This window comes from Cinclus cinclus, chromosome 6 (assembly GCF_963662255.1).
Source record: "Cinclus cinclus chromosome 6, bCinCin1.1, whole genome shotgun sequence".
Classification (NCBI taxonomy): Eukaryota; Metazoa; Chordata; class Aves; order Passeriformes; family Cinclidae; genus Cinclus; species Cinclus cinclus.
In genome coordinates, this window is record NC_085051.1 from 22,331,006 (window position 1) to 22,355,026 (window position 24,021).

At 48.6% G+C, this 24,021-nt stretch overlaps 2 protein-coding genes across 3 annotated transcripts in view; one reads left to right on the top strand and one right to left on the bottom strand.

Moving 5' to 3' along the window:
* EXT2 (exostosin glycosyltransferase 2) overlaps positions 1–3,581 on the top strand; it is a 74,188-nt gene extending 70,607 nt beyond the window's left edge. For both annotated transcript variants that reach the window (XM_062494609.1, XM_062494608.1), the window contains one exon: positions 1–3,581. In XM_062494609.1, the coding sequence (XP_062350593.1) occupies positions 1–139 (139 nt within the window). In that variant the 3' untranslated portion in view covers positions 140–3,581.
* A 9,504-nt stretch (positions 3,582–13,085) lies between these two features.
* Positions 13,086–24,021, bottom strand: part of ALX4 (ALX homeobox 4) — a 38,482-nt gene continuing 27,546 nt past the window's right edge. Inside the window, exons 2-4 of the mRNA XM_062495196.1 lie at positions 23,148–23,458; positions 15,445–15,573; positions 13,086–13,409 (exon numbers count right to left, since the gene is read on the bottom strand). Of these exons, the coding sequence (XP_062351180.1) occupies positions 13,086–13,409; positions 15,445–15,573; positions 23,148–23,458 (764 nt within the window). The remainder of the gene's footprint in view (positions 13,410–15,444; positions 15,574–23,147; positions 23,459–24,021) is intronic.

Sequence of the window (24,021 nt, forward strand, 5' to 3'; positions counted from 1 at the left end):
GTCTGAATGCATCAATAAGTTTGCCTCTGTCTTTGGGACCATGCCTCTCAAAGTGGTGGAGCATCGTGCTGATCCCGTCCTGTACAAAGATGACTTTCCTGAGAAACTGAAGAGCTTTCCCAATATTGGCAGCTTGTAAAGAGTGAGACAAGCCTCAGTGAGGAAAACAGCAACTGAAAGGGTGCTATGAGGAATATAAGGCCCTGAAGACAAAACTTGCTAGAGAGTGGGTTGCATCTGAGGGAGATGGAAATTAATGTTGTCTTTCTTTTACATTGCACAAAGTTGTAATTGAAATCTGAACATTGGCTTCTCTGTTGCTAGCAGAGAATCGAATCTATTTGTGGGTTCTCCAAAAAATGTCAAACACACACTTTTGTCCAAAGGAGGCTATGCACCTGGAAGAGTAAAACAGGATCTTGCTCTCTGTGGTCTGACTGGCATGACTGACCTCTTCTATCAAACGTGCTGCATGCTCTCTGATCAGTGAGCATCCATCCATTCAAAGCAACTGTCTGCAATGTAGAGCTGTTCTCTTTTGGAAGGAGTTTATTTCCTGTGTGGCTGGTGGGCCTCTGTCTTTTGAGCTTTAACTGTTGTCTTAAGTAACTGTGTAACAAATATGTTCTTCTGTAATATGAGACAAATGTTTATTTTTTTACAACATCACAAACAAAAATCTGTCTCTTTTCACCTAGTTTAAAGAGCAAAGCATTTTGTTTTGCTTAAATTATTTTGATGTAGATAGAAACACAGCAACTGGGAGGATACTCTCCTTCAAAGCAGAGACCTGCAGGGAAGAACTGCATTTGCTGCACTTCCTGGGTAACTCTCATGTTTTCTGCTGAACTCATGCAAAAGACTCTGACTCCATATCAGAACTAGCAGTATTATACAGAAAATTATTTGTCTTTAGTCGTCTTACATTTTATATTTTTATTATCAAACCAGCAATCAGGTTAGTTTTACATTGTAGCCATCAACAGGGATGACGTATGAAATAAGTTTGTCATGTCTGAATCCTCTTCAGCAAGCAGTGTACTAATTTGTAAAACACCTATATTTGCAGAAATTCCCAGTTTCACCTTCAATGGACAGGCATATGTGTATGTGTGGGGCACTGTTAATACACACTTGCAAACTCCTGTAAGTTACCATTGTTGGAAAAACTATTGTGTCTTTGCTTGTAATTTAAGGAACCCATTGCCACAGGCTGAAACATGCAGCTTAGTAAGTCTTTTGGAGAAGATTTACATTTCTTAGGAGCATTTGAATTGTTTCTCCATAATGAAATGAACCTGAATGAGAAATGAAATGCAACAAAATTAGAAATAAAGTTGCCTGGTCTGTTACTCTTTCTCTTCAGTATTAATGAGGGTCCTAAGTTGGGCTGAGAAAGCAATCTCTTTTCTAGCTCCACTGATAAAATGTTCGTGACTAGATCAGTGTGATTTCACTGTATTTTGAAATCACTGTTGCTGCTCGTTACAGATGCATCCTACTTGATGGGCTGTTTTTCTGTTACAGTGCAAGCAACCTTATTCCTCAGATTTGCCAAACCCCAAACAATAGGACAAGTGTTAGACCTCATGGTTCACCCCCTCTCCTAAGCTGGATACACAGCAATGACAGAAACCAAATGAAAGTCAGGCTAGAAACAGGAAACATCTGCTCCTATTTGTCTCACCCCCACTAAGACTTATCTTATTGCCCAATGCAGTGGATGTGCTGTGAATGAAAATCATACTGGAACAATAGCTTTGAGGGGATGCTTCACTTCATAACCTCCCTGGGATGTGCCTGTAAACTGTATCATCTGACTCTCTGGGAGTGTTTAATTACTAGTAAATGCTTTTTTTGCTGCAGTCTTTGTTTCATTCCTGAGTTGCTATGGGAGCTAAAAGGGTAGCTGTTGCAGTGACAACTGCTGTCTGCACAGTGGCTATAGAGAGAGAGAGAGAGAGGAAAGTTTGTTACTCATTATTTCTCCTTTGCAGCCTTTCAGGTTTATTAACATGAACCTTCTTATTGAATCTTCCTGTTGATTTATGTGCTGGTGCTTCAGCACCAGGAGATGCCAGCATATTTCCCTGGAGAAGTTTGCTTTAAAAGAGTAGCTGTGACAGTGCAGTAGTCACTTCAGTTTTAGCTGTCCTTTTGGAGCTGATCTCAGCTTGGCAAGTGCTAGCAGTTTCACCGAGTTGTAACACCTTCCTTACAGAGTTGTGAAGCTGCTGTAGGTTCCTTGATTCTTTCTCAGGAAGCCAGTAAAAAGTTTGTTTTGCACAGTCTTAAAAGACACTGAAGGTTTGAATTAAATCAATAGTTTAAACAGTATTCAATAGTTTGGTTGAATATTTTTAGATGTAGACAGCCAAACCAGTCCTGCTAAGCTGGGCTATAATCTCTACTCAGTAAAAAGGTAGCAGGTCCTTGTGTCTGCATCCAGGAGCATCTGAGTAGTTTCCCCTTGCACAAAATGCCCAGTGACCCCTAACAATCATGTTTTATCCTTTGGCCTTTTACAGTTGCTTTTATAGGGATAGCTCATTTACAACCCCATTTTTCTCTGTTTTGGTCAATTGACCATAAAGAAAAATTGCAAAATTGCCTACTTGCTTGCTCTCTGCATTAATGATTGTGATGTTCTTCATGCAAATTCTGTAAAGGTAAGATGTAATTGTGTGTCTGATTTGGAATGGGGTTTTTGTCAATCTCTAAGGTAATTTTTAACTTTTCATTGTATATATTATAGTCAAAAAAAGTTTAATAATTGTATATTAAAAATTAAATCATGTGACTGTTAATTGTATTTCACTTTTGGAGTGGCACAAGGGAACATGAATTAACTCAGAAGGGATAATTTCAGTGACAAACTCTTTTACTATATGAATCTGTGTTAAACTTGAATATCCACAATGCACTTTGGAAAGATCTGCCAATATTTTGTCTTTCCCATAACTGGAGTTTGATGGCTGTCTTGAAAACAGAAGTTTGGTCTGCATGAATTCATCCCAGTCACCTTTGGGGAGAGTAGTTGTTACACTAATTTTCTGCCAAGGTTTGACAATAGCATTTATTTTAGAGAAATATGGAACAGATTTTTTTTTTTTTTTTTTTTTTGCAAAGAGATACAGTAGATGCTAAATAACTGTGCTTTTGAAAAGAGATCTTTGGCTGAGTCACTGAGATTGTGGAATCCAGTGTGGTGGCAGCTTTTGGTTTGCAGAAATGCTGCATCACAGTCCCTGTGGATCATGCTGCTAAAGGGCAGTGTGGGCATGGCACACCTTGCTGCTTGTGCATAGCAAGGGAGGATGTGCTTCAGGGTGCAGGGGCTGCCCTACCAGTCGTGGGGAAGCCTAAGGATGCATTTTTAGCATCCCCATCTCTTTCTGTAATGCATTTTTCCTTCCTCACAGCTTCACCATCTTATTACCGGATGTGAAAATTCAGGCCATAATGTTCCAAACAACTCTGTCCTTCCATCTCTAGCTCCTGCTCTGGAACCTCCTGCCATCCATCATGCTTCCACTGGTGTGGTTCAAGTAGGTTTTACTCCAGCAACAACTTTGTCCTATTAATTATCCATTCAAGGGCCTTTTAAACTCAAGGACCTTTGTAGACACAGAGGTCAAAATAGTTGTGAGGTGGGATTTAAGTGATGCTCAGTACTTCTGACTCATTTTGCTTTTAGGCTGTATAGGTAAGTGTTGAGCATTCTAGAAATATGCTATACTGAGACACATCAAAATGGATTTAGATGGGCAGTTTTAATGTTAAATATACCTCCAAGATTTTATATGAATTACCTCCATAATGAATGTTTGATACCTTGGGTAATTCTCACAGGTAGAGCATCTTTTGGTCAGGAAAGATCTCAGAATGGTTAGTGGGTACTGCATAAATCTGTTTCAGCCCTCTTACATTGAAGATGCTCTCACAACCAAAGCATGATACATGGAAGAAAACTAAAATCAATGGTGCTGATGAGAAAATGGGATCAGACAGAGTGAGTATGAATTTTTTCATTTTTCTCTTTGAAGATTTGCATACTTAAGTTTTACTATGAATGCTGCAAAACGTGTTCTTTTGTAAACTAAAATGTAAACTATGTGTAGTTCTTGTAGTCATGGATAGTCTTGTCTGTGTACTTGAATAATGAAAAAAAAAAATTCTGCAAACTTATGTTTGATTAAATCTATGCTAGAAAATGAGCAATTTTCCAATTCTAAGTGGTCCAGTTGCTAACTTCAGTCTGATCCTAAAGAGCTGAGAAGAGCAAAGCAAATCCTGGAAAGTATTCCACCTATACAGCCTTTTCATTTCAATTTTTAGGCTGAAAATAATAATTTCTGTCAAAACCTGCCAGAAAATACCAAACACTATACTCTATAGGATCTGCAAGTTATCCAATGAGCAGGTGATCACTTCAAACCTCTTGCTAACATTGGCATGTGACAGAGAAAGAAAATTCAGGCAGAGCACTTTTGCTTTACTATTGAGTCATAGGTCCTTAAATTGTATCTCATGCTGTTGGGAGTGTCTGAAGGATGGTGTAAGTTTTTTTTATGATGCCTGCCACTGCTGTATGTAAGTGCAAGAAATTGAGCTTTATGGTCCTCCTGCCATAGGTAAGATCAGCCTCTTCCTTGTAGCTGCAGATAAGGAAACAGAGAGAGGCAGTTGGATACCCTTTGAAGATGTGTGGGTAAAAACAAGATTGAACACCAGTATCCCAAGCCTGGGATTTAGCAGAGCAGCTACACTTTTGTCTGAATTGTTGTTTGTTTGGAGTTTTGGGTTCCTCACTGCCAAGGTAGAGGACTGTTAGCCTTGACTTTAAGAATCAGCAGGCTTCAGCGGGCCCTGGCTTGAAGCCATTTAGAGACATTCCTGGTGCACTCTGTGTAATTTCAACCTGATGGAAATGGCTGTAATGCAGTCCCACCTCTGCTGATCTTCAGGATTCCCCTGTCTGCAGCTTCTTGTGGTTGCTTTGAAAGTGAGTTATGTTTCCCATTAAAGGATAACAGGGACAATTGAGGCAATTATGTGGACTGGTTTGGAGCTAGCAGCACGAAGGGAGTTTTCCAACTGAAAACAGTGCTGCTCAAAGGTTCTTCCTGCAAGGTTGTCTGTTTGCTGTCTTCATTTGTCTGGAAAAAGATCCAGTAATTGTCCTTCAAATTTCCTTTAGTCATGCAAGATGCCTGTTTACTTGCATAAACAGGAAGTGCTCCTGCTCCAGACAAGCATGACAACGCTGTAGTGACCATGGACAGAGATCAGTGCAACTTGGTTATGATTTTATTAGGTCCACAAACTTGTGTCAGTGCTCAGTACCAGACTCCATGCAGGGGGGGAAGTTGTGACTAAGAAAATACCAGCCTAATTATGAAGTTGCATCTATTAGATTTTTAACCTAAATTTCAGTTCAGAGGGGGCTGTACGAAGGTCAAAGCTGGACCATTTGACCAATGAAGGTGTGAAGAACTTGGGATATGCAGACCCACATGAGGTTTTCCAAGTGTCATTATGAGATGTGGTTTCTGTTGCATCCTGTGCTTTTAAGGATGAAGCTTATCTCTTCTAGTCCCTCCCGTCCATTTTATGCAGTGATGGGAGCCTGTAAAACTAAAAGCTTGGGACTGACTGAACAAAGTGTCATTTATGGATATCCAGCTGCCCAGTGTGAATATCTTGTGTTCATCCAGGAGATAAGCCCATAATGCCTTGGAAAGATACCTGGGCTTTTCAGGCCACAGGCTGTGTTCCCTCCCATGTGTCCTTGTGAATATATGCCACACACCCAAGAAAACTACTGTTCCTCACCTGCTTGGCTGGCTGTAAACTTAGGGGTCCTTCTTTTGTGAAACCTGTCTTTGAAGGTGAGGGCCAGGCCTCAGCTGGGTGCTAGGCACAGTTAGTGCTGGGTGCCTTCAGCTGAGGACTGACGGGAACAATAACTGCTTTGCCACACTTCATACAAACAGGGAAGAGGAAAAGGTTTGAAGGAGAAAGAACTGCAAAATGAGATCCAGGAATTCAGTAAGGCTACAGTGAAAGAAGCAGATTGTTAACTCAGAGCATCTGTCTTTGCCCTGGCAGTAAGTTACGAACTGCAAAGCAAGAGAAAGTGGAAGATCCTTTCACAAATAATAAACACTTGTTTGTCTCAGATTAAATGCAACACCTTTACATGTGGGCTCCAGCTGGCCATAAGTAGATGCACCTTGCATGGCTGTTACTTTCCTTGCCAATGAGAAGATTATTGAACATCCATCTGCTTAAAGGTTAATAACTTGCTTTTTAAAAGAGGAATTAAAAAAGGCAAATCTGTTTAGTTTACAGGAACAAAAAATTGTTTTTCATTTAAACTGCCCAAACTTTGCCCTGCCTCTAAGTCATAATCTCCAGCAGAGAAGGAACGCGTTAACCTAGGAGCTATAGCCACACCTCCCAGAGAGAAGTTTTTCCCATGTGTTTTAAATAACTCCTCTAAGAAAGTGCAGCCTCAAGAAGAAAATGCACATTTCTAATCTGGGTTCTGCCACTATCTAGTTTAGAGAGAGACTTTATAGTTCTTTGGCATCATTTAGGCCAGGAGCAATTTCTGATGTAAACCCATACAAGCAGGATGTTACTGGAACTGGCTTTAGGCTCTCAACACTCTGAACTCTGCCAACATCTGGAGAATTTGGCTTTGAGTGCTTGGGGAGGGAAGGAATTTTTCTCTTACAAGTGAAAGGAATGGATAAGCTTGCAACAGCACCTGCATTATCCATTTCTTTGTGAGACAGAAAACAGCCATGCACCATCTGAAGCAAGCTGATGTTCCCAGACAACGGATGGAAAGGCCGGAGGGGCTCTATGGGTCGTGGTAGGCTGCTGGCAACTGCTGGGCACCTTCTCAGCTTTGCCTGAACAAGAAAGGCCCTTTCCAGTCCACTTAGCATCTGGTTACAGGGACTTTAGCTCTTACTGGTCCCAGTGCTGGTGGGTCGGTGCAATCTGAAGGAAACAGGTTTGCAGCTGAGTTTATTGATGGAGGGCAAGCAGCAGAAAGGGTCCTCACAGAACCCAGATTTCCCTGCAGAGGGACAAGAACTGTGCCCTGTGAACTGGTGGGGCCCAGACAAACCTTTTCCTTTGTGTGGGGACAAGTGAAACCCAGAGGGCTCAGTCTGCCCTGCAGCCCACTGAACAGCTTCTGGCTGCCGGCAGGCACCTCTGGGAAACCCTGCAGAGCCACAGAGGAGGAGAGGGTGGGTGAGGCTTGGATGTCTCTGCTAAAGTGGAGTTAGGAGGGGAGGGAGTGTAATGGCCTGTGGGAATATGGGAAACATTTTCAGCCCCAGGTGTCTTCTACAGCTTTAAGAGAGCTTGTGCTTGGTGCCCCGAGCATGACTGTGCTGTGTAAAAGGGGTGGTGCCACAGCAGGGGAAGCTGAGGGTCCCTAGTTCTGTGGCCTCTTGTTGCCAAGTCAACTTCTCCCTGTGTCAGCTGTGATCATAGGCTCCTCATTAAGGACTGCTTGAGAAGAGCTGGGAGCAGGAGCCCTGTGAGACGTAAGCTCTGCTGGAAGCAGCAACTCCAGACCAGACAGCAAAGGAGAGTATGGTGCTCTCTACCCTGTAGCCAGGGTGCCCTCTGTGCTGGCCAGTGCGGATGCCAAGCGGTGCTGGATGTGCTCACGAAGGCAGCGAGGCCTTGTTATCCAGGAGCTGCTGGCAGGACGCTCCTGTGCCCGGCTGCTGGCTCTAAACCAGCGCTTTGTACCGGGAGAGGCAGCAGCCCGTGAGCTGCCACCTGTTGTTAATCTACCCCTGGCTAATCCATTCTGGACTGCGTCAGCAGTTCAAAAGGGCACTGTTAGTATTTTTTGCCAGCTTCAATTAACGTGAGATTTTGGAGGCCCCTCTGATCACATTTCATCTGTCATGAGTCAGGAACAAATCAGCCAGATTGCAGTTCAGAGGAGAGAAGAGAAGGAGTTTATTGCAAACCAAAACAACAACAGTGTTTGTGCCCCCTTGGCCAGGGTGGCTGGGAAACAGGGACCTTCCTGGTGACGCTGGAAAAATAAAAATTGGTGGCTGGAAATTCCAGCCTTTCACCTCAAAAAAAAAAAAAAAAAAAAAGTTGCAAGTGCAATAACTTACTTCAAAGAAAGTTAAAAAGAATCAAGCTGCAAGACTGTTTGTTCTTTTTTAATATTCCACTGTAATGAACTGGTAATACATGGTTGCATAGGCAATAACATTGCATGGCACAAACCTCATGTGGCAACATTTTAAATGTTTTTTTTTATTCTTTTTTTCCTGAACATTTTTAAAACTTTTTTTTTAATATGTTCTACCCCAGGCCATTAAGCTAAAGAGAAAAAAAAAAAAAAAGGTAGCATTTATACAAGGTTACAATATTTTACAACAAAAAAAACCCAATAATATTGATTGAGGTTTGTTTTCTTTCTTTCTTTCTCCCAGTCTCTCTTTCAAGCACTGCACACCTAAACCGATATATTATTATACATTGAAAACTGTCCTTCAAAATCAGTAGTATAAAAGTCCTAGCTCTACCTACCTACCTAGCTATGTGGGGGAAATTGAGAACCAAGTTATCAGCAAAGAGTTAAGGGGCTGTAAGGCTGCTCCCTCGCCTCCTCCCAGCTCCCTTTGGGAAACTGCAAAGGGCTGAATGACTTTCCATCCTATTCCACCCCCATCCCATTTGGGTTTGATTTCTCCCTCGGTCTGTTTGCTTTTTGCTGTGTCAGTCAGAGCAGCAAAATAAACACAGGTCTCTCCCTCTGCTTGATTATTTTGCAATCCTTTTTCAAGAAACTATCTTTTTGCTTTAGTTTCTTTTGGGGAGTGTTTTACAATGTGCTCCATGATCTGAGTGTACTCTGGGAATCAGGGGGATGAGCCTCCCCACCCAAAAACACTTCCACTGCAGGAGGAAACCAGCAGGCAGACCTGCTCAGCAGCTCACGGGGTACTCCTGGCCCGGGTTGGTGATGCTGATGGGGCAGGTGAAGCCATGTGTGCTGCAGCTCTGCGACCTCACATGTGGAACACTGTCACTGCCTGTGGCCTTTCCCTGACACCCTGCCCATGCTGATGGCTCGGGCCAAGCGTGGTCCTGCAAGGACATGTCATTTGGCAGGGATGAACATTTTGGCAGGGATGCATGCTTGCTCACACTCTGCCACAGGCTTTAGAGGAGAGGGAGGGTGGTTCTCTTTTTATTTTGCTGTCTCGGTCTTCCTCCCTGTAGGCTCTACCCAGGTAGGTGCCGAGGCAGTGGGACCTGAACTGGGTAGCATATTCTAGAGGAGGCAGCTGGAGAGCCTGATGGGAGTGCAGGTGGGTGGCACTGCTGGCAGTAGGTGATGTGCCAGAGGGCTGACTGGGCCCTTCTCCAGGAGCTTGTTGAGGCGCAGCAACCCTCAGAGTCTGGACCCTGCAGGGCCCAGCAAGCCCAAGCCTGGTTCCCCACTGGTCTGCAATTGCTACGAAAGCACTAACTATTGCTTGTAGGCAAGAAGCGCCTCTAAGTACTTGGCAGCGAGTGGTACCCAACCACTTTTAAGCCAGTGCCCGGAACCCATGCTGCTCTTGCTATTTGCATCCTCCTGGTTGCAAAGCTCTGGGACATTCTGGAGTTCCAAGCTGTGGACAACCTAAGGCAGCCACCTTGTAGGATACCTACTGCATAGCCAGGACTTGCTTGGGAGAAACATTTTGCTACCTCCATGAGGCTGGAGGGTGCATCTGGGTGAGCCCAGTTAGCTGGGCTGCACCCACAGAGGATGCTGCCGTGGGCATGGCAGGTGTTAGGACGGCTGACACTTCTGAGACATTTTGGTAGTGGATGAGGACAATGCTTGCAGCTTTGAAGGCAAGTCCAAGCCAGGGAATTGTGATTCAATGTATAGACAGGAGTATAATACTAAACAAGAAATAAATAGAGAAGAAAGTCATAAATAGAATTGAAAGGTATTAAAATAGCAACAATAATAATAATAATTAAAAAAGGTATCATCATGATAATGTGAGATTGCAAGAACAGCACTGACCCTGTGATCCTTACAAAATGCAGTAGCTGCAGGCTGGCTAGGTTAAAATGCATATATATGTACAAATATCTATATATTTATACAGTTTTTCATGTTAATTTAACAGCTAGTTTTTAAAACCCTTTAAAATTAATTTTAAAAATGTGTGTAAGTACAGATGCATGTAGCTTAAAAACTACCAGAACAAATGCTTTTGAAGATTTGGGAGAGGCACCCTTCCAGCACTACCCAGAAGTGTGGGTGCAAGGGACTGTGCCAGAATGGCAACATCACCCAGAGAGGTGAGGCAGAGCCTGATGAGCAGTGGGGTTGCCTGCAGCTGGAGATGGGAAGGGAGCCCTGCAGCAGGGAGTCCAGGGAGCAACATTCCCCTTGCCCTTATGGTGTTTTCAAGCAGGCTGAGGGCTGGGCATGTGCAGTGGTGTTTAAATTAGACTGAGTCCAACATGTGCTTTCCACGTGAATTTTAAGGTGAGAGAAAGTGGGGGCCAAGCTTCTCTAAATGCCAAGTCTGCTGCCAGGAGACTCTCCTCTTTCTCTCTCTCTCTAACAAGATAGGGATACAGCAATTAATCCTCTGGGCTGTTAAAACAGCTCAGATGAAATACTGGCCCTGTAAAAGTCTGAGGGAAAGCTACCCTTTAACTTCAGTAAGGGAATGCAGCTAAGCTCTTGAATAGATACAGCCCTCCACGGGAGCTGCTATCAGAACTTGCAGGCTAAGCGAGACCTGTCCTCATATGTGTGCCTGCCCCACTGCCCTCTCCTTAGCTCTGCTTGTAGCTAATTTGCCTTGTCAGCAACGGTACTGGATTGTTCAGGCAGCAGCCCCCCACTGATTGCCTGCTGACAGTGGGAAGCATCAAGATCCCCAGTGTACCTGGGAAAAGGCTCTCAATGCTGTGCTCAGCTGCCTGCACAAGTCTGATGGACAGATTGTCTCCTGCCACCAGTCCCTGGGTGGCTGGGAAGCTCAGTGGCTTCTGGGGTACCCAGTGGGGATGGATACACCTCCAACAGGTCAATATGATCCTGCCTGCTTCAGTGCTCTGCATCGCTTTCAGCATCTAAACCACCATGCCCAAGGCCACAGATGAATGTTTAGGCTGGGATGTAAATCCTGGCTGCTTGTGATGGGAGAGGCCCTGGTAATGCAGATGTTGTGGTGAAATGCATGCTGGCTCCCTGTGCGTAGAAGGAAAGTCATCTCTTAGCTTTTCTGAGGAGAGAAAAGAAACAGTAATGCTGGTGTTTTCTTATTCCAGTACACGTATAACTTTTGACCTAGCAATAGTGTATCGTTAAGGTAGTGTATTGACAGTCTAGGCACTATGGAAACCCTTCTATGGCTCATTAACCTGAAGCCTGACATTTGCTTGTAGCTTATTTGGAACTTTTTCCAAGACCACTAGATATTCCTGGACCTTAAACTCCAAGATCCCCTAACACTGAGCATGAGGAAGGAGGGCAGGGTGACAAACCAGTTTTTATGGGAGTGGTATCCTATAATTCCCTTGCAAATCTTGGAGATGGCTACTCTAGCTCAAGCCGGCTTGCAGAGCCACGTTGTGTGTGGCTAGTGTGTGGTAGTGCTCAGCTGACTTTCAGCTTCTCCTTGGGGGTATTTCAGTGGGGTAAAAGGATGTTCCAAAATTATTCCATGCTCTATGATTATTGAAAAACTTGTAAAATGTTTAGCTTGCAAAGGAGATCTTACTTAACAGCTCTGTGCAGATAAGAGCACTGGGAGGGAAAAGCAAAGAAGCGTGTTAGTTCACACAAACCAGAGAAGTTCTGCTCTCTTCTACTTCCTGCACAAAATGAAGAGGATCTGAGATGGCTGGAGATGGGGCAGCATCACCTTGTCCTCCCTCGTGCCCCCTCCCAGCCTGTTCCCTTTGCTGTCACTGGTGCAGAGATGCCCACAGCCATTGTGTGCAACAAGGCATGGGGCAATGGGGTGGAGGGCTGAGGGAGGGCCTGTCATTGCATGTGTCTGACCCCAGGATGAGGTGGCCTTGTGCCACTGTGTCTGTGTGCTAGTGCTTGAGCTCTTTCTTAGGGCAGTCTTTTGGGGACTTCCAGATTTACATAGCAATTGTGCTTCCCTGCCAGAGCTGTTATCTCTAAATTAAAGCTAATAATTCCCGACCCAGTGAAAGACAGAGGAAATCTTTTTCTGTACCATCATGCTTGTGAGCCTCAACATAGACCATGACCAGGGAAAGAAAAGCCCATGCTGAGAAGCTTTGGTTTGCTGGGGTGTATCTCCATCTGGGTCACCAGAGGGCTGGTGAAGAGTCACAGTGTGAGAACACCATGCCATGGCGGGCAGAGGGGCAGCCCCTTCACAGGTCTCCACAACTCTGTACTTCATCTCAGCGTACAAGATGGAGAGAGAGCAGGGCAAAAGGAGGTGGGCTAATGTTGCCTTTTTCTAGCTTTGGTTATCTTCCCGACCCTGTTCCCCATTCAGCTGTTGGAAGTTGTAGCTCCCACTAAAATGATGTTGGCAGTATGAGAGAGTCTCTTTGCTGGTGCCGGAGCCCCCATCCAGTCCTGTGCCCAGGGCAGAATATGTGTGTGTGAGTGTGTGGGTGGGTGGGTAGTGGGATGGGAGGAGCTGCTGAAAGGCCAGTGGGCTCTTGCTCTCTGGAAAGGCAGATCTGGTGTCAGAAAAAACAGCGGGAAGAAAGAATGCCCAGGTTACTGGGGAGGTGGCAGTGAGAAGGGATGCATCCCATCCCACATCTTGATGGAAGAGGTGCTGCTCCACAGCCTCCCTCTCCCTGCCTGATCCCAGGAGGCCGGGAGCTGCCGCGTTCATGCTGGAAACATTCCACTTACATTAACGTATGTACTTTATATGCCTAGGGTAGCTAAAAGTGCTGCATTCAGATCCCCGAGGAGGCAACTGCTGTCTGGAGTCCAAGCGGATGGATTTTCTGGGCTGTCCCCACGTGCTCTCTCCGTGTCTGGCGGGCACCGGGCTGCAGCCCTGTCATGTCGCCCAGGAGATTGCGGCGCTGTGCTCCTTCGCTTTCATCCTCAGGGCAGCGATGCTGGAGGTCTTGCGGTCCGGCTCGCTGTTCAGCTCGTAGCCATTGAGGCTGGGGCTCATGCCGGCCGTGCCGAAGATGCCGCCCATGTGAGTCTGTCCCACGTGGCTGCCGGGCCCGGAGACCCCGAGGAAGTCGGAGACGCCGCCGGCCGCATGGGGATGAGCATGGGGGGACATGCAGGAGGGCACCGTCTCGCAGGGGACGACGCAGGCTGGCACGGGGGAGGCGGCTCCATTGTTGCCGATCCAGGAGGGGTTCTGGATCTGGAGGTGGGAAAAGAAGCGTCAGGGCTGCCCCATGCAGGATACCTGGGGGAATGGAGTGTGTCCAGCCCCGGTCTGGCAGGGCAGCCTAGTGGAGGGGACAGCCAGTGAGATGGGCATGCTGGCCCCTGGCAGCTGCGGCACCCTCAGCCCCTCAGCAGGCAGCAAATGCGCTCCAAAACCTGCGTGCCAGCCTGCAGAGGGGCAGGGAGTGCAGCAGGATTACTCACAGGGAGCAGGATTGTGCTCCTTCCCTGCCACAGCATCTGTTTATTTATTCCTCTTCCAGATGCTTCTCTTACTTTTTTAGTACCATGAGCACTTTTCTCAGTACAGGAAGCTTTGTGTCATCCATGGTGTCCTGTGGTCCTCATTACAGAGGGATCAGGCAGAAAGCAGTGCTGTGACGCTGCTCATCCACCTTCCTTGTCCAGCTCAGGGCAGCCTAGGCCAGGGCTGTATTGTACCCCACAGACATGCCTGTCAGAGATAAGCTGCCCACAGCCCCCAGCACAAGCAGTTTCATTGCCGCTCTTCCTCAGAAGTGCCCATCGAGGCAGCATCACCCACCCTACTGCAGAGCAGAGCCCTGAAGGCCCACCTGGAGAGACCATCTGGGATCCTGTAGTGTCACTCATAAAATCACGTTGTAGAAGAAGATAGGAGGGCTCAGTGTTTGGCAGTGGGAATAGCTGTGCTGCAGCAGGGGGCATGTGGGCATGCAGGATGAAAGCAGGGAGGAGGCGAGCAGCTGGCAGGAGCAAGAGAGCAAAGGCCCCTTCATGCCACTGCGCCTTTCCACTGCTCACCCTTGGGCCCTCTCTGATCTCTTACCCCTGCAGATTGCTTTTCAAATTTTTGATCTTTTGTGCTGGGAGAGGAGGGCAGTATTGAGGGAGAGAGCAGTGTAAGTTACAAAGGCAAGAGAAGGACATGCTGAAAAGGCTGCTGAGAGTGTTCTCTGCTTGAAAAGCTGCTTTGGCATCTCAGCTGTTTCAAAAAGGTTTCTTGTGCAGTTTATGGGAGATGCCAAGCAGGAGAGAGGTCAAACACTCCTGGCTTGGCTGAGGGGTAGCATTGGCTGGGGAGGCAGCTGTGAAGACAGACAGGGTGTCAGGGAGGGAGGTCTTCCAGCAGATTTGTGAGGACAGTCAGGTTCAGAGCATCATGCCTGCAGAATTGCACCCTTGAGCAAATTCTGGGTGGTGGGAAGAGTAGTGGAGGATGGAGGGAGTGCTTTCTGTGGCACAACCTAGTCCTGGAGCTAACAAACCCCAGTCTGCCTGGCATCATCTGAAGTATTGCGAAACTGGGGCTGGCCAAATGTTTAGGAGGCTGTTGTGCTGACAGGTTTTCCAAGACAGGAAGCTAAGGAGGGGAGGCAGCCCTGTGACTTGCTTCCAGGATCAGGGCAGGAATGGTTTCAGTAGGATTCAGAAGCAGCCCCACGTACCCCACCAAGACTGCTGCCTCCCTTCCTTTGGAGCATAAATCTACAACTCCCTTGGGAAGCATCCCCAAATGTCACCAAGTGTGCTTTGTGTACCACAGCCCATCGCTGGGAGATGGCTGTGGGAATTTGCCAGGGGAAAAATGCTTTTATTAAACCACCATGTCCAAGGGGCATGGAAACCAGACATGGTAACAGGAAGCCTAGGATCTGGTATTCTTCAGGCATGAATTAGTCTTTTGGATATTTTTCAAACCAGTGGAAAGTTAGTGAGCAGCAGCACATGTGATAGGATGTGCTGAGCAGAGTGACCTGTGCCCAAGGGTACTGCTCTATGTGACACAGTGCTGGGCTTGGTACCTGCTTTAAAGATATCCTCTGGGCTAGGGCATGAGGGAGACAGGCAGGACACCTGACTAAAAAGCTGCCAGCCCTTCAGTGCCTCGCAGCATAGCCCCGGTGTCCTTGCAGCCTTGCCTAAGGGCAGGTGTACGTACCCAAGAAATGAAGCATAGCTTGGGGAGAGCTGGGAGCAGAGGCAGCGTGTCCAGCAAACACTGTGCCCAGGCAGGGGAATGCACTCACCTGGGCGTAGTTCTCAGCACGGGTGAGCAGAGGCAGCTCATAGGCGGTGGAGAAGTGGGTCCGGACCTGCTGCATCTGACCGAACCGCTCCCGCTTGCGCCACTTTGCTCGCCGGTTCTGAAACCACACCTGGGGAGAGGCGACAGCAGGACTGTGAACAAGGGGAGCCCGGCAGTGGCTGGTAGCCCGGCAGCCCTGAAGAGCCCACCAGAGGGCAGGGCTTCACCAGGTGAGTGGTTTTGTATGGCACAGAGAAGGGCACTGCTCCACACACATGCTTTGCAGGGGGGAGAATCCTTCCCTGCTTCTCTTGAGGGTCTGGGGCCAACCTGTGCTCCTAGAAAGGGAGCACTCCTAGAAAAAGACGATGCCTGTCTTCTGGTGCCCCCAGCCTTTCTGGGGGCATTCCCAGCTCTTGCCTCCCACAGCCTGATTTACCCCGGGATATCCCATCTTCCTCTCGTGTCTAAATCTGTGTCCAGGCTCTGCCTGCAGCTCTCCTGCTGTCAGCCAGTCTCAGATGAGAAGTGTGAATACATCCATGTGTGCTGCTACCAGGCTGAAAACAGCAGTGATGGGGCTTTCCCCAAGACTAATCCTGGCTATGATGATTCTGTTGACTGTAGCTTGCATTTCTCACTAACTGTCTCATTTTTCTTTACCACAACAAGAAATACAAAGCTGAACACCCCTTCCCTCCTTAGCTGCAGGAAAGGACAGGTGCTTTTCTGTAGCATCCCTTTGGTTTACATTGAGTTTTCTTTGCAGGGTTTGCTACTCTTTGCTTCATAGTGCTGCTCAGATCCCTTCAAGGCAAAGACCAAAACTCTGTTTCTGCTCTTATTTTTACTGGCTTGACATCAGTGTGGATTATTGCACTGTTGTCAGCACCATTGCCCCTGATTTGCATCAGTCTAAGAGAGATCAGAGCCTGGCCCTGTGTCTTCAAAGCCTCTTGAAGCTCGTGAGTCAGGGAAACACATCAATCAAGAGCTGCTTTGAAGGCACTGAGAGATGAGGGTGATCACCAGGGGCTGGGTTGTGCAGGTCAGGCCAGTGCATGAAAGAAGCACTCCTAGAGCCTCTCAGCTCTGCTTCGAGTTTTACACGGTGACTCGCTGCGGGGAGCCAGAGGGGTATTGCTGACAAGCAGCTTGGCCCTTCCCACGCCTGGCCGTGGGGGAGCTTCGCTGCTTGCCAGGCACCTGGGGAAAGCAGACACCAGGTAGGAAGCTCACGTCTTCGAAGGATAGCAGGAAAAGACAGGTGCTTGGCACAGGGTGGGATGGCAGGACAATTTTTGCAGGGGCTGGAGCGCTGTGGCACCTGCAGGCTGAATCAGAAGCTGTCATGAAGAAGCATAAGGAGTTTGGGTTTCTAGTCTGAGCTGACCTCCCTGCTTGTGCTGGAAGAATTGTTGCAGGCTCACCTGCTTGAGTTTCTGCCTTCCACCATATAGGCAGCCTTATGCTGGTCTCTTGCAGCCAGGCCTGTGGGCAGTTGAGGGTCTGGCCATGCATTGTGGTCTTCTTGGGGCAGGGAGTCGATAATGCAGCTGCCAGGCATGTGCTCCACATGTGGGCTGTGGATAGCACAGGGCTTAGTGCCCAGCCCCAAGGCCGTGGCAATGCCACTGGTGTGGGACATCCACAAGCTGGACAAAGCAGCAACCTGCTATCAACCCCCTACCCCAAATCAAAAACCCTGTGAGAGTTTTCAGTAGGTGCAAAAAGCGTCAGGAGAAGCATCCTAACGTTATCCCAGCTGTGCACATGCTGCACATGCAGAGCATCCTACTGGGGCAGATTTGATGCCTCAGGCGTCTGTCTGTTTTTCTTCTACCTCTTCTTGGCACAGCCACTCCAGCCCTGCTGCAGGCCAGTCCCAGGGCTGGCCTGGATCACGCTGCTTTGATCTGCAGATTCAAAGTTAGCAGTGGTGACCTGGTTCTTCCTCGGGCAGAGGAGGCCCCACTGTGCACAGAGGGGTGGAGAACAGGTAGGGAGCGGAGCAGTGGCTGTGCATGAGGCTGGGATGAACATATGCTGGGCATACGAGGCAATTCCCTGTGTGGTGAAAGCTGCCTTGCCTGCCTGAGCATCCCACCTTGGAGCAGGGAGGCCGGGCTCAGGCCTCTGCAGTGGTATGTGGCTCTGCAGTGTGACCTTCAAAGCCATCAGTGGTGTCTGTGCCCTCTTCTTCCTGGGACAGCACAACAGCTGCCGTGGTAGAGCAGAGCGAGGTCTTGACCTCCACTCTAACAGACTTATGAGCTGGATTGAACAGAGCAGAGTGATTTAAACTGGCAGTTCCCAAATTGCCACGTGGCTGGTGGGCTGGGAGGATGTGGCAAGTCATCACTTTAGGCTGAAGAAGAAGAGTGTCTTTAGTCCAAGTGTTGGTGTCACAGGCACCAGAGACACTCTGACAGCTGACAGTGAGCTCTGAAGCACTTGTGGCAAGGTTTGGATGGTTTTTTAAAGTTCTCCTTTCTTCTCTGGTCCAAATCCTTATAGGTTTCTTGGTATCTTGAAGTTGGCTTTCTCCAGACCTCCACAGTGCTCCAGGGAAAACAAGACAGGCATGGCAATGTATAATGTGAAAATGTCAGCAAAAACCCCCAACTAATCCTTAGTATTTCCACAGTCTTAGAAGACACCTGCTTTTAAAAAGCAAATCTAAACCCAAACAGAAGTACATTTTCCTTTCATTGCCTGTCACTCCTTGTCAAGAGCGGCTGTTGTGGGATGGGAATGGGACAGTGGAGGTTGCAGTGGCTAGTGCAGCATGTCCTCTGGGGTCAGGATGGGCTACTTCATGCAGGGGCCAGCAGTCACTGTGAGCTGAATCTCAGTGTTAGCAATTACAGTAGGAGTGTGCAGTAATGTCATGTATCTGACTCCAGTAGACAATGCTTTGGTAAGCCCTGATATACCAAATCAGCCCTGTAAAAATCTAAGGAACAGAGACTGTTTCATGTCTCCATCAACATTCAGTCATATGCTGGTACCTAAATCCATATGCATACACAGCTGATGTGCTGTTGGGGCTGGAGAGGCCAGAAGTTGCTTGAGAAAAAGCAAGGAGGCTCTTGCTCACTCTCTTGCTGCTTCTTCCCTCTCACCCAGTAGGCACTGCCAGTCTGCCCCTGCCACCAAGCCCCATGTGCCCTGCACAGGGCACAGGTGGATGGGTTCTGTTGGGACTTAACCCAGGCCACTGACCATGTCTGGAGAGTTGGGGGCTGCATCACTGATTTGTCCTTCCTCCAAGTTAAAGAAAAAGGTGTTTTCCCCTCTCTCCCACCCCTACCATGGCAGTGGTGAGTAAGGCTGACATCTGCACATGTGGTCGTGGGCTGGTGGCAGCTGTGGGGTTGTGCTCATGCCCTGTGCTAAACACCCCTCACTGCATCACTGCTCTGATGCAGGTAAGACCTGCTCACCATGTTCAAGTCTTTTTTGGTTTTGCTCTCTTCTTGCAACCTCACAGCATCCATTCTCCCCACTGCTGTCCTCTCACCCTGCTACCCTCCTCTCTCTGCTCAGCCTTCATCTGTCTGTGCTCAGAACCCCATCCGTCTGTGAAAGGCCAGGCCATCTCCCCTCTTTCCAGAGATGGCCACCAGCCCTGTGCTTTTCAGACTGCAAGAACAGAGCCAGAATTCATCCTTGAGTGCTGAAACTGGACACCATTTTATCAGTGGCCTGGAATGGGAAATTGGAGCCTAGGATGAGAGAATTGAATAACTTGAGCTTGTTTTCATTTCATGTTTAATTTCCTGCAGGCTTAGCTCAGTCTTTCCGCTCCTTCCACCAGCCTCCCAGGGTTTTATGGGGGAAAAGGGATCAAGATATATTACTTCTTGCTTTGCTTTACTTTTTTTCTTTTCTTTTTTTTTTTCCAAGGCGGTGATTTTGCTACAGAGGAGTTTGACAATTCCCTCTCACTTTCAAACCCCCTGCGCATCACAGGGTCACTGCCAAAACCATTTCATTAATGGTCCCAGCAATGATAAAGCTGGCTCTGAGGGGGGCTGGCTGAGGGGTTGTATTCCCTGGCAGTGAAGCCTCCTTCCAGTCCCATCCCTTTCTCCTCTCCCAGAGAGCAGTCCAGGAGGCAGATACTGATAACCCAAGGGAGATAAGCAGCCAGGGCCGGACTGGCATGGGCTTGGGATATGCCTCTGTGTGTTTCTGTGCAAGGGGAAGGAATAATGTGTGAATACATGAGTCTATCTTGTTTTTCTAGTGACGCTGCCTCAAACTTCTGCTGCTGACCTGGATGAGCTGAGAGAGCCTGAAGCAGGTGTTGATTCCAAGCAGAAGCTCTTTCTGGGGCTCTGCAGCCCCAGACATGGAAGACGAGAAGAAAGGAATGGAATATACATATTGTACAGGACCTACGTGAACACAGCCCCCCTGTGCACCCTGGCAGGTTTGTGGCTGAGCCATAGCTGCCTCTTCCTGGCTGTGCCTTTGCACAGGGCTTATGCATGGCTCCCACTTTGGAAAACAGGGATGTGCAGTATCTTAATAGTGCAGTTGAGTGGGGCAAAGAAGTGCAATGGAAACAAGGGGCACGGTTGTGGGGAATAGACAGGAAAATGCTGCATTGCATCACAGGGGGAATTAGCTTTGACATCTTCAGACACCAGCACACATGGCTGGAAATTGAGGCAGGCAGGGAAATGGTGCAGGAGAGGGGCCAGGCCATGGGATGTCACTGCTTCATAGACAGTATGGTCCACTTCATGTATGCTGCTAGCATGGGCTTTTCTCCAGGCACCAAGAATAGCTACTTCACTAATGAAGCGTGAGCTTGGGAAAGGGATGGAAACATCAGAGCTGTGGAGCCTGTCTGGGCTCCACATCTGCTCCTGCCTGCAGTGCAGCTGGTTATTCTCCCCAGGAAGCCAAGCCTGGCCAGAGGGGATGACCTCTAGCCAAAAGCTGTGGGAGGGAGCATCACACCTTAAACCTGTGCCTCACATTTCTGCCACCTTGCTTTGCTTAATTCAGCTTTGCAGGCAGCTGAAGCTGACCTCCAAAAAAGTTATTCCAGGGCAGGATTATCCCTTTGATGACCATATCTTTCTTGGGAGAGAGACTACTGTGCTTCCCTCAAAGTCCATGTGGCTGCAGTAGGTGTGTGCCCAAATGCCCTACAACAGCTAGAGCCTCTCCCAGCCTTGTGGAGAGTGTCTGAGTACCTAGCAGCTCTTTGCAGGGGAAAAGTAGAGAGGGGCTCGTGTCTAATTTGTGATTTCCACCCTCTAGTCCTTAGTTCTTGGCCCTTGCAGTAGGCACTTGCTTTGCCTCCTAAGCTGCAGCCCCATGCCCATACCCACTCTTGGGCTGTGAGCCAATAGCCCTCAATGCCACACTGCTGTTGGTGGAAGACCCCTACAGAGCAGAACTGCCCATGGGATGGGAGACCAAAGTCAAGGCTAAACAAGCTATATATAGCATAACCCAGAGGTGGAGAAAGGCACTAGGGTGATTCACTAAGGCTTTGTCTCCAAAAGCCTCCCTCAAAGGATCAGCAGAAGAGCCCTGTGCCATCAGTAGAAGAGTCCTGTGCCACCTCAGACTGCACCTTTGTGCCTCCCGGGGACTGCCACTGCCATGCCAGGGCTAAACAGCTTCACTATCCATCAGCCTCGGCCCTGGGAACACATTTGAGATACCTGGGCAGCCTCTGGGCCCGTCCAGCCAGCACCTCCTGCATTGGGCACAAGCCTGCTGGCTCTTGCTCTCCAGTGATGGAGTCTGCACTGCTACTGACAGCCTGGCAGTCTCCATCACAAGGTCATGGCCTGGTGCCAGCCCATGGCCCACGTCACTGGATCCTTCCCGGCAGAGCCAGGGAATGACTGAAATTCAGGTGCTTACCCCTTCCACCATGGAGTAAGTGCTCGAGCAGCCAGGCCACTTAGACAAGCCCTTCAGCAGCTCTGTCACACGAGCCCTGTCATCGCCGTCTCAAGTGAGAGGTGTGCACTGGCAGTTGCAAGAGCAGGGAGGCTGTTCTTGGCTGCCCATAGCAGCAGGCTATGGCAGGCTTAGCTCAGAGCAAACTGAAACCCCTCTTTGCCAAATATACTCCTGGCTACCTAAGGAGTTCTTCTGCCCCCAGCTGAAGTGTGATCCAGAGGTGAAGTGGGGAAAAACCATTAAATGAAGGGTCCTATGTAAGGAATGTAAAGATTGCATCTGCCTTGCCTGTCCTGGCTCTGATGGCCAGCCCTGAACGCTGCCTGGGACAACACAGTAGCTGCAAACCCTGGCTCAGAAGCGAGCAGGAGCAGCTCGCCACCCTCCAGCACCTCGTTCTCATTCCTGAGCTAAAGGAATTTCATGCACTGTGCAGCCAGTAACCCGATGCTATGCCTGGCCTCCCAGGAGACCCCATTAGCACTTGTGGTGTGTTCTTGGGAAATCAAGAGCTGCATCCAGTGGCACAAGTAAAGAGCTGATGTTTGTAGCACTGCCTTGCTCTGCCCGTCCTGCGGTGCTCAGCATGTTAGACTCGGGACCAGTGGGGATCTCACTGCTGCCTATTGAAACGCAGCCATGTCCAGCCTGAAGAGAAACAGCTGTGGGGAAGAAGAGCACACCAGCCCTGTAAACCAATTCAGGCAAGCAGACAAGAAAAATCTTGCTTCTGGTTGAATCCAGTAGTGAATGTACAAAATAAAATGGACTTAAGCATGGATGTGGGCCTTATTTGCAATAACTGCTCATAAAGGTTAAAGCAGAGGCTGCCAGAGAGCTGGGAATATTCCTGGTATAAAAGATAGAACCAGGTGTCTCCATGGGCCAATTATTCTTGATGTTAATGCATATTCTGGGGGTGGTGAGCTGACAAATGCCTGCAGATGGAAGTTACAGAATTAGCTGTGCTGGAGAAGGAGCTGGCCACCATGGTGTGAGCTGGGGATGTCTGCTCCATGGACTGTGCTCCTTTTTGCACATGCTTCTGAGCCCTCACAGGCCTCCTGTTTAACCTTGACTCAGAGGAAAAACCAGTAGTCAGAGAATCATTCCCTCCTCTGATGTTGATTTTGGGTCTGCTGGGCCCCCAGGTTAGTTCAAGGGACCTAGTTCATGACAGCTGGCACCTGTGTGGGTGGGGGTGATTGAGACTGTCAACAGAGTATGGCTGTTTGACTCTCCTGCTCCTCCTAAGGTGGTGGGTGCACCTTTTGCCTCCAGATCTCCAGCTTTCATGCAGTCTCAGCACTTACCAAGCAGGCAACGAGAGCTGCCTCTCTTGTATCACCTCATGTTCTCCAGTACTGAGCTCCCAGTCACCCTTGCAGCCCCACCTGCCAAAAAGAGCCCATCCTGTGGAAAAGCTTGCTCCCACTTGGACAAAGGAACCTGTGTCCCCTGCAAGCCTCCTGAAGAGAGCATGTTTTGTGCAAGCTTTGTTCAGGGTGGTGGTGAGGCTTACCTGCCCTAGGTCCTGTTAGCTCAAGGGCAAGAGGTGTTTCTGTAAGCACTGGATTGCAGGGCACCAGACCAAATGAAGGAGCTGACACCAGTGCCAGACGTGGATGTACCTCCTTGTGCTTTCCCTGTGCCATGGGCTCTGATTAGGGCTTGGCTGCCTGCACCTTATGGTAGGGCTGCAAGGGAACATCAGAGTTTTTTGCAGCTCATCCAACCCTCATCCAGCCCCAGGATTTCCCCCCATACCTGTACACGAGCCTCAGTGAGGTCTGTCCTCATGGCAAGCTGCTCCCTGGCATAGACATCGGGATAGTGGGTCTTCTGGAAGACCTTCTCCAGCTCCTCCAGCTGATAACTTGTGAAAGTGGTGCGGTTCCTCCGCTTTTTGCCCTTGTTGCTCTCTGAGTCGGCCTTGTCCATGGGGCTGGGGAGGTCTGTGCTGGCCCTGTCCTGGGGCACTTTCACCCCGGCCTCCTTCACGCTGAGGTAGCTGCTGTCCATTGCTGAAGGGTCGGAGCTTGGCTGCAAGTCAGGCTCTCCCAAACCGCTTTCCTTACCTATTTCGGTGGGAGGTAGGGGAGGGAAGAGAAAGGCAGGTTTGACCAGGGGTAAGGGAGCAGAGAGAGAGAGAAAAGGAAACAGATGTAAATCTTTTGACCAATTTTGCCCAGTGCAGATGAGCAAGAGGAGGTTGGGGCAAGCTCTCTCAACTCCTGCTCCCTCTCAGAGAGTCAGGTGGGAGGATGAGCCCTGCACACTCAGGTGCACACACCCAGCAAGGCCCTCCTTCAATCTCTCAACTCCCACATCAGGGTTGAACATCATGGAGCACTACATTCCTTGCTCCTGGCCACAGGAAAGGTCTCTGAAAGGTACCCATCTGCTCCTTGCACCATGCAGGTCCCCTGTCACCAGCCCATCTGTGCTCCCCAGCTGAATAACAGAGTAGAAAACCAGGAGTGACCAGCATGTGGTTCTTGGTAGGGTTTGTTTTCTGCTCCTGCATCCTCAGGCGGTGGTGGTGTGTCAGCAGAAGTGCTCCCAACTGGCACCCCCACAGCTTTCTGCCAGGACTTGCACTGCTTTTGACAAGAGGTTGTGAGTGGGGCTTAGTGCCACA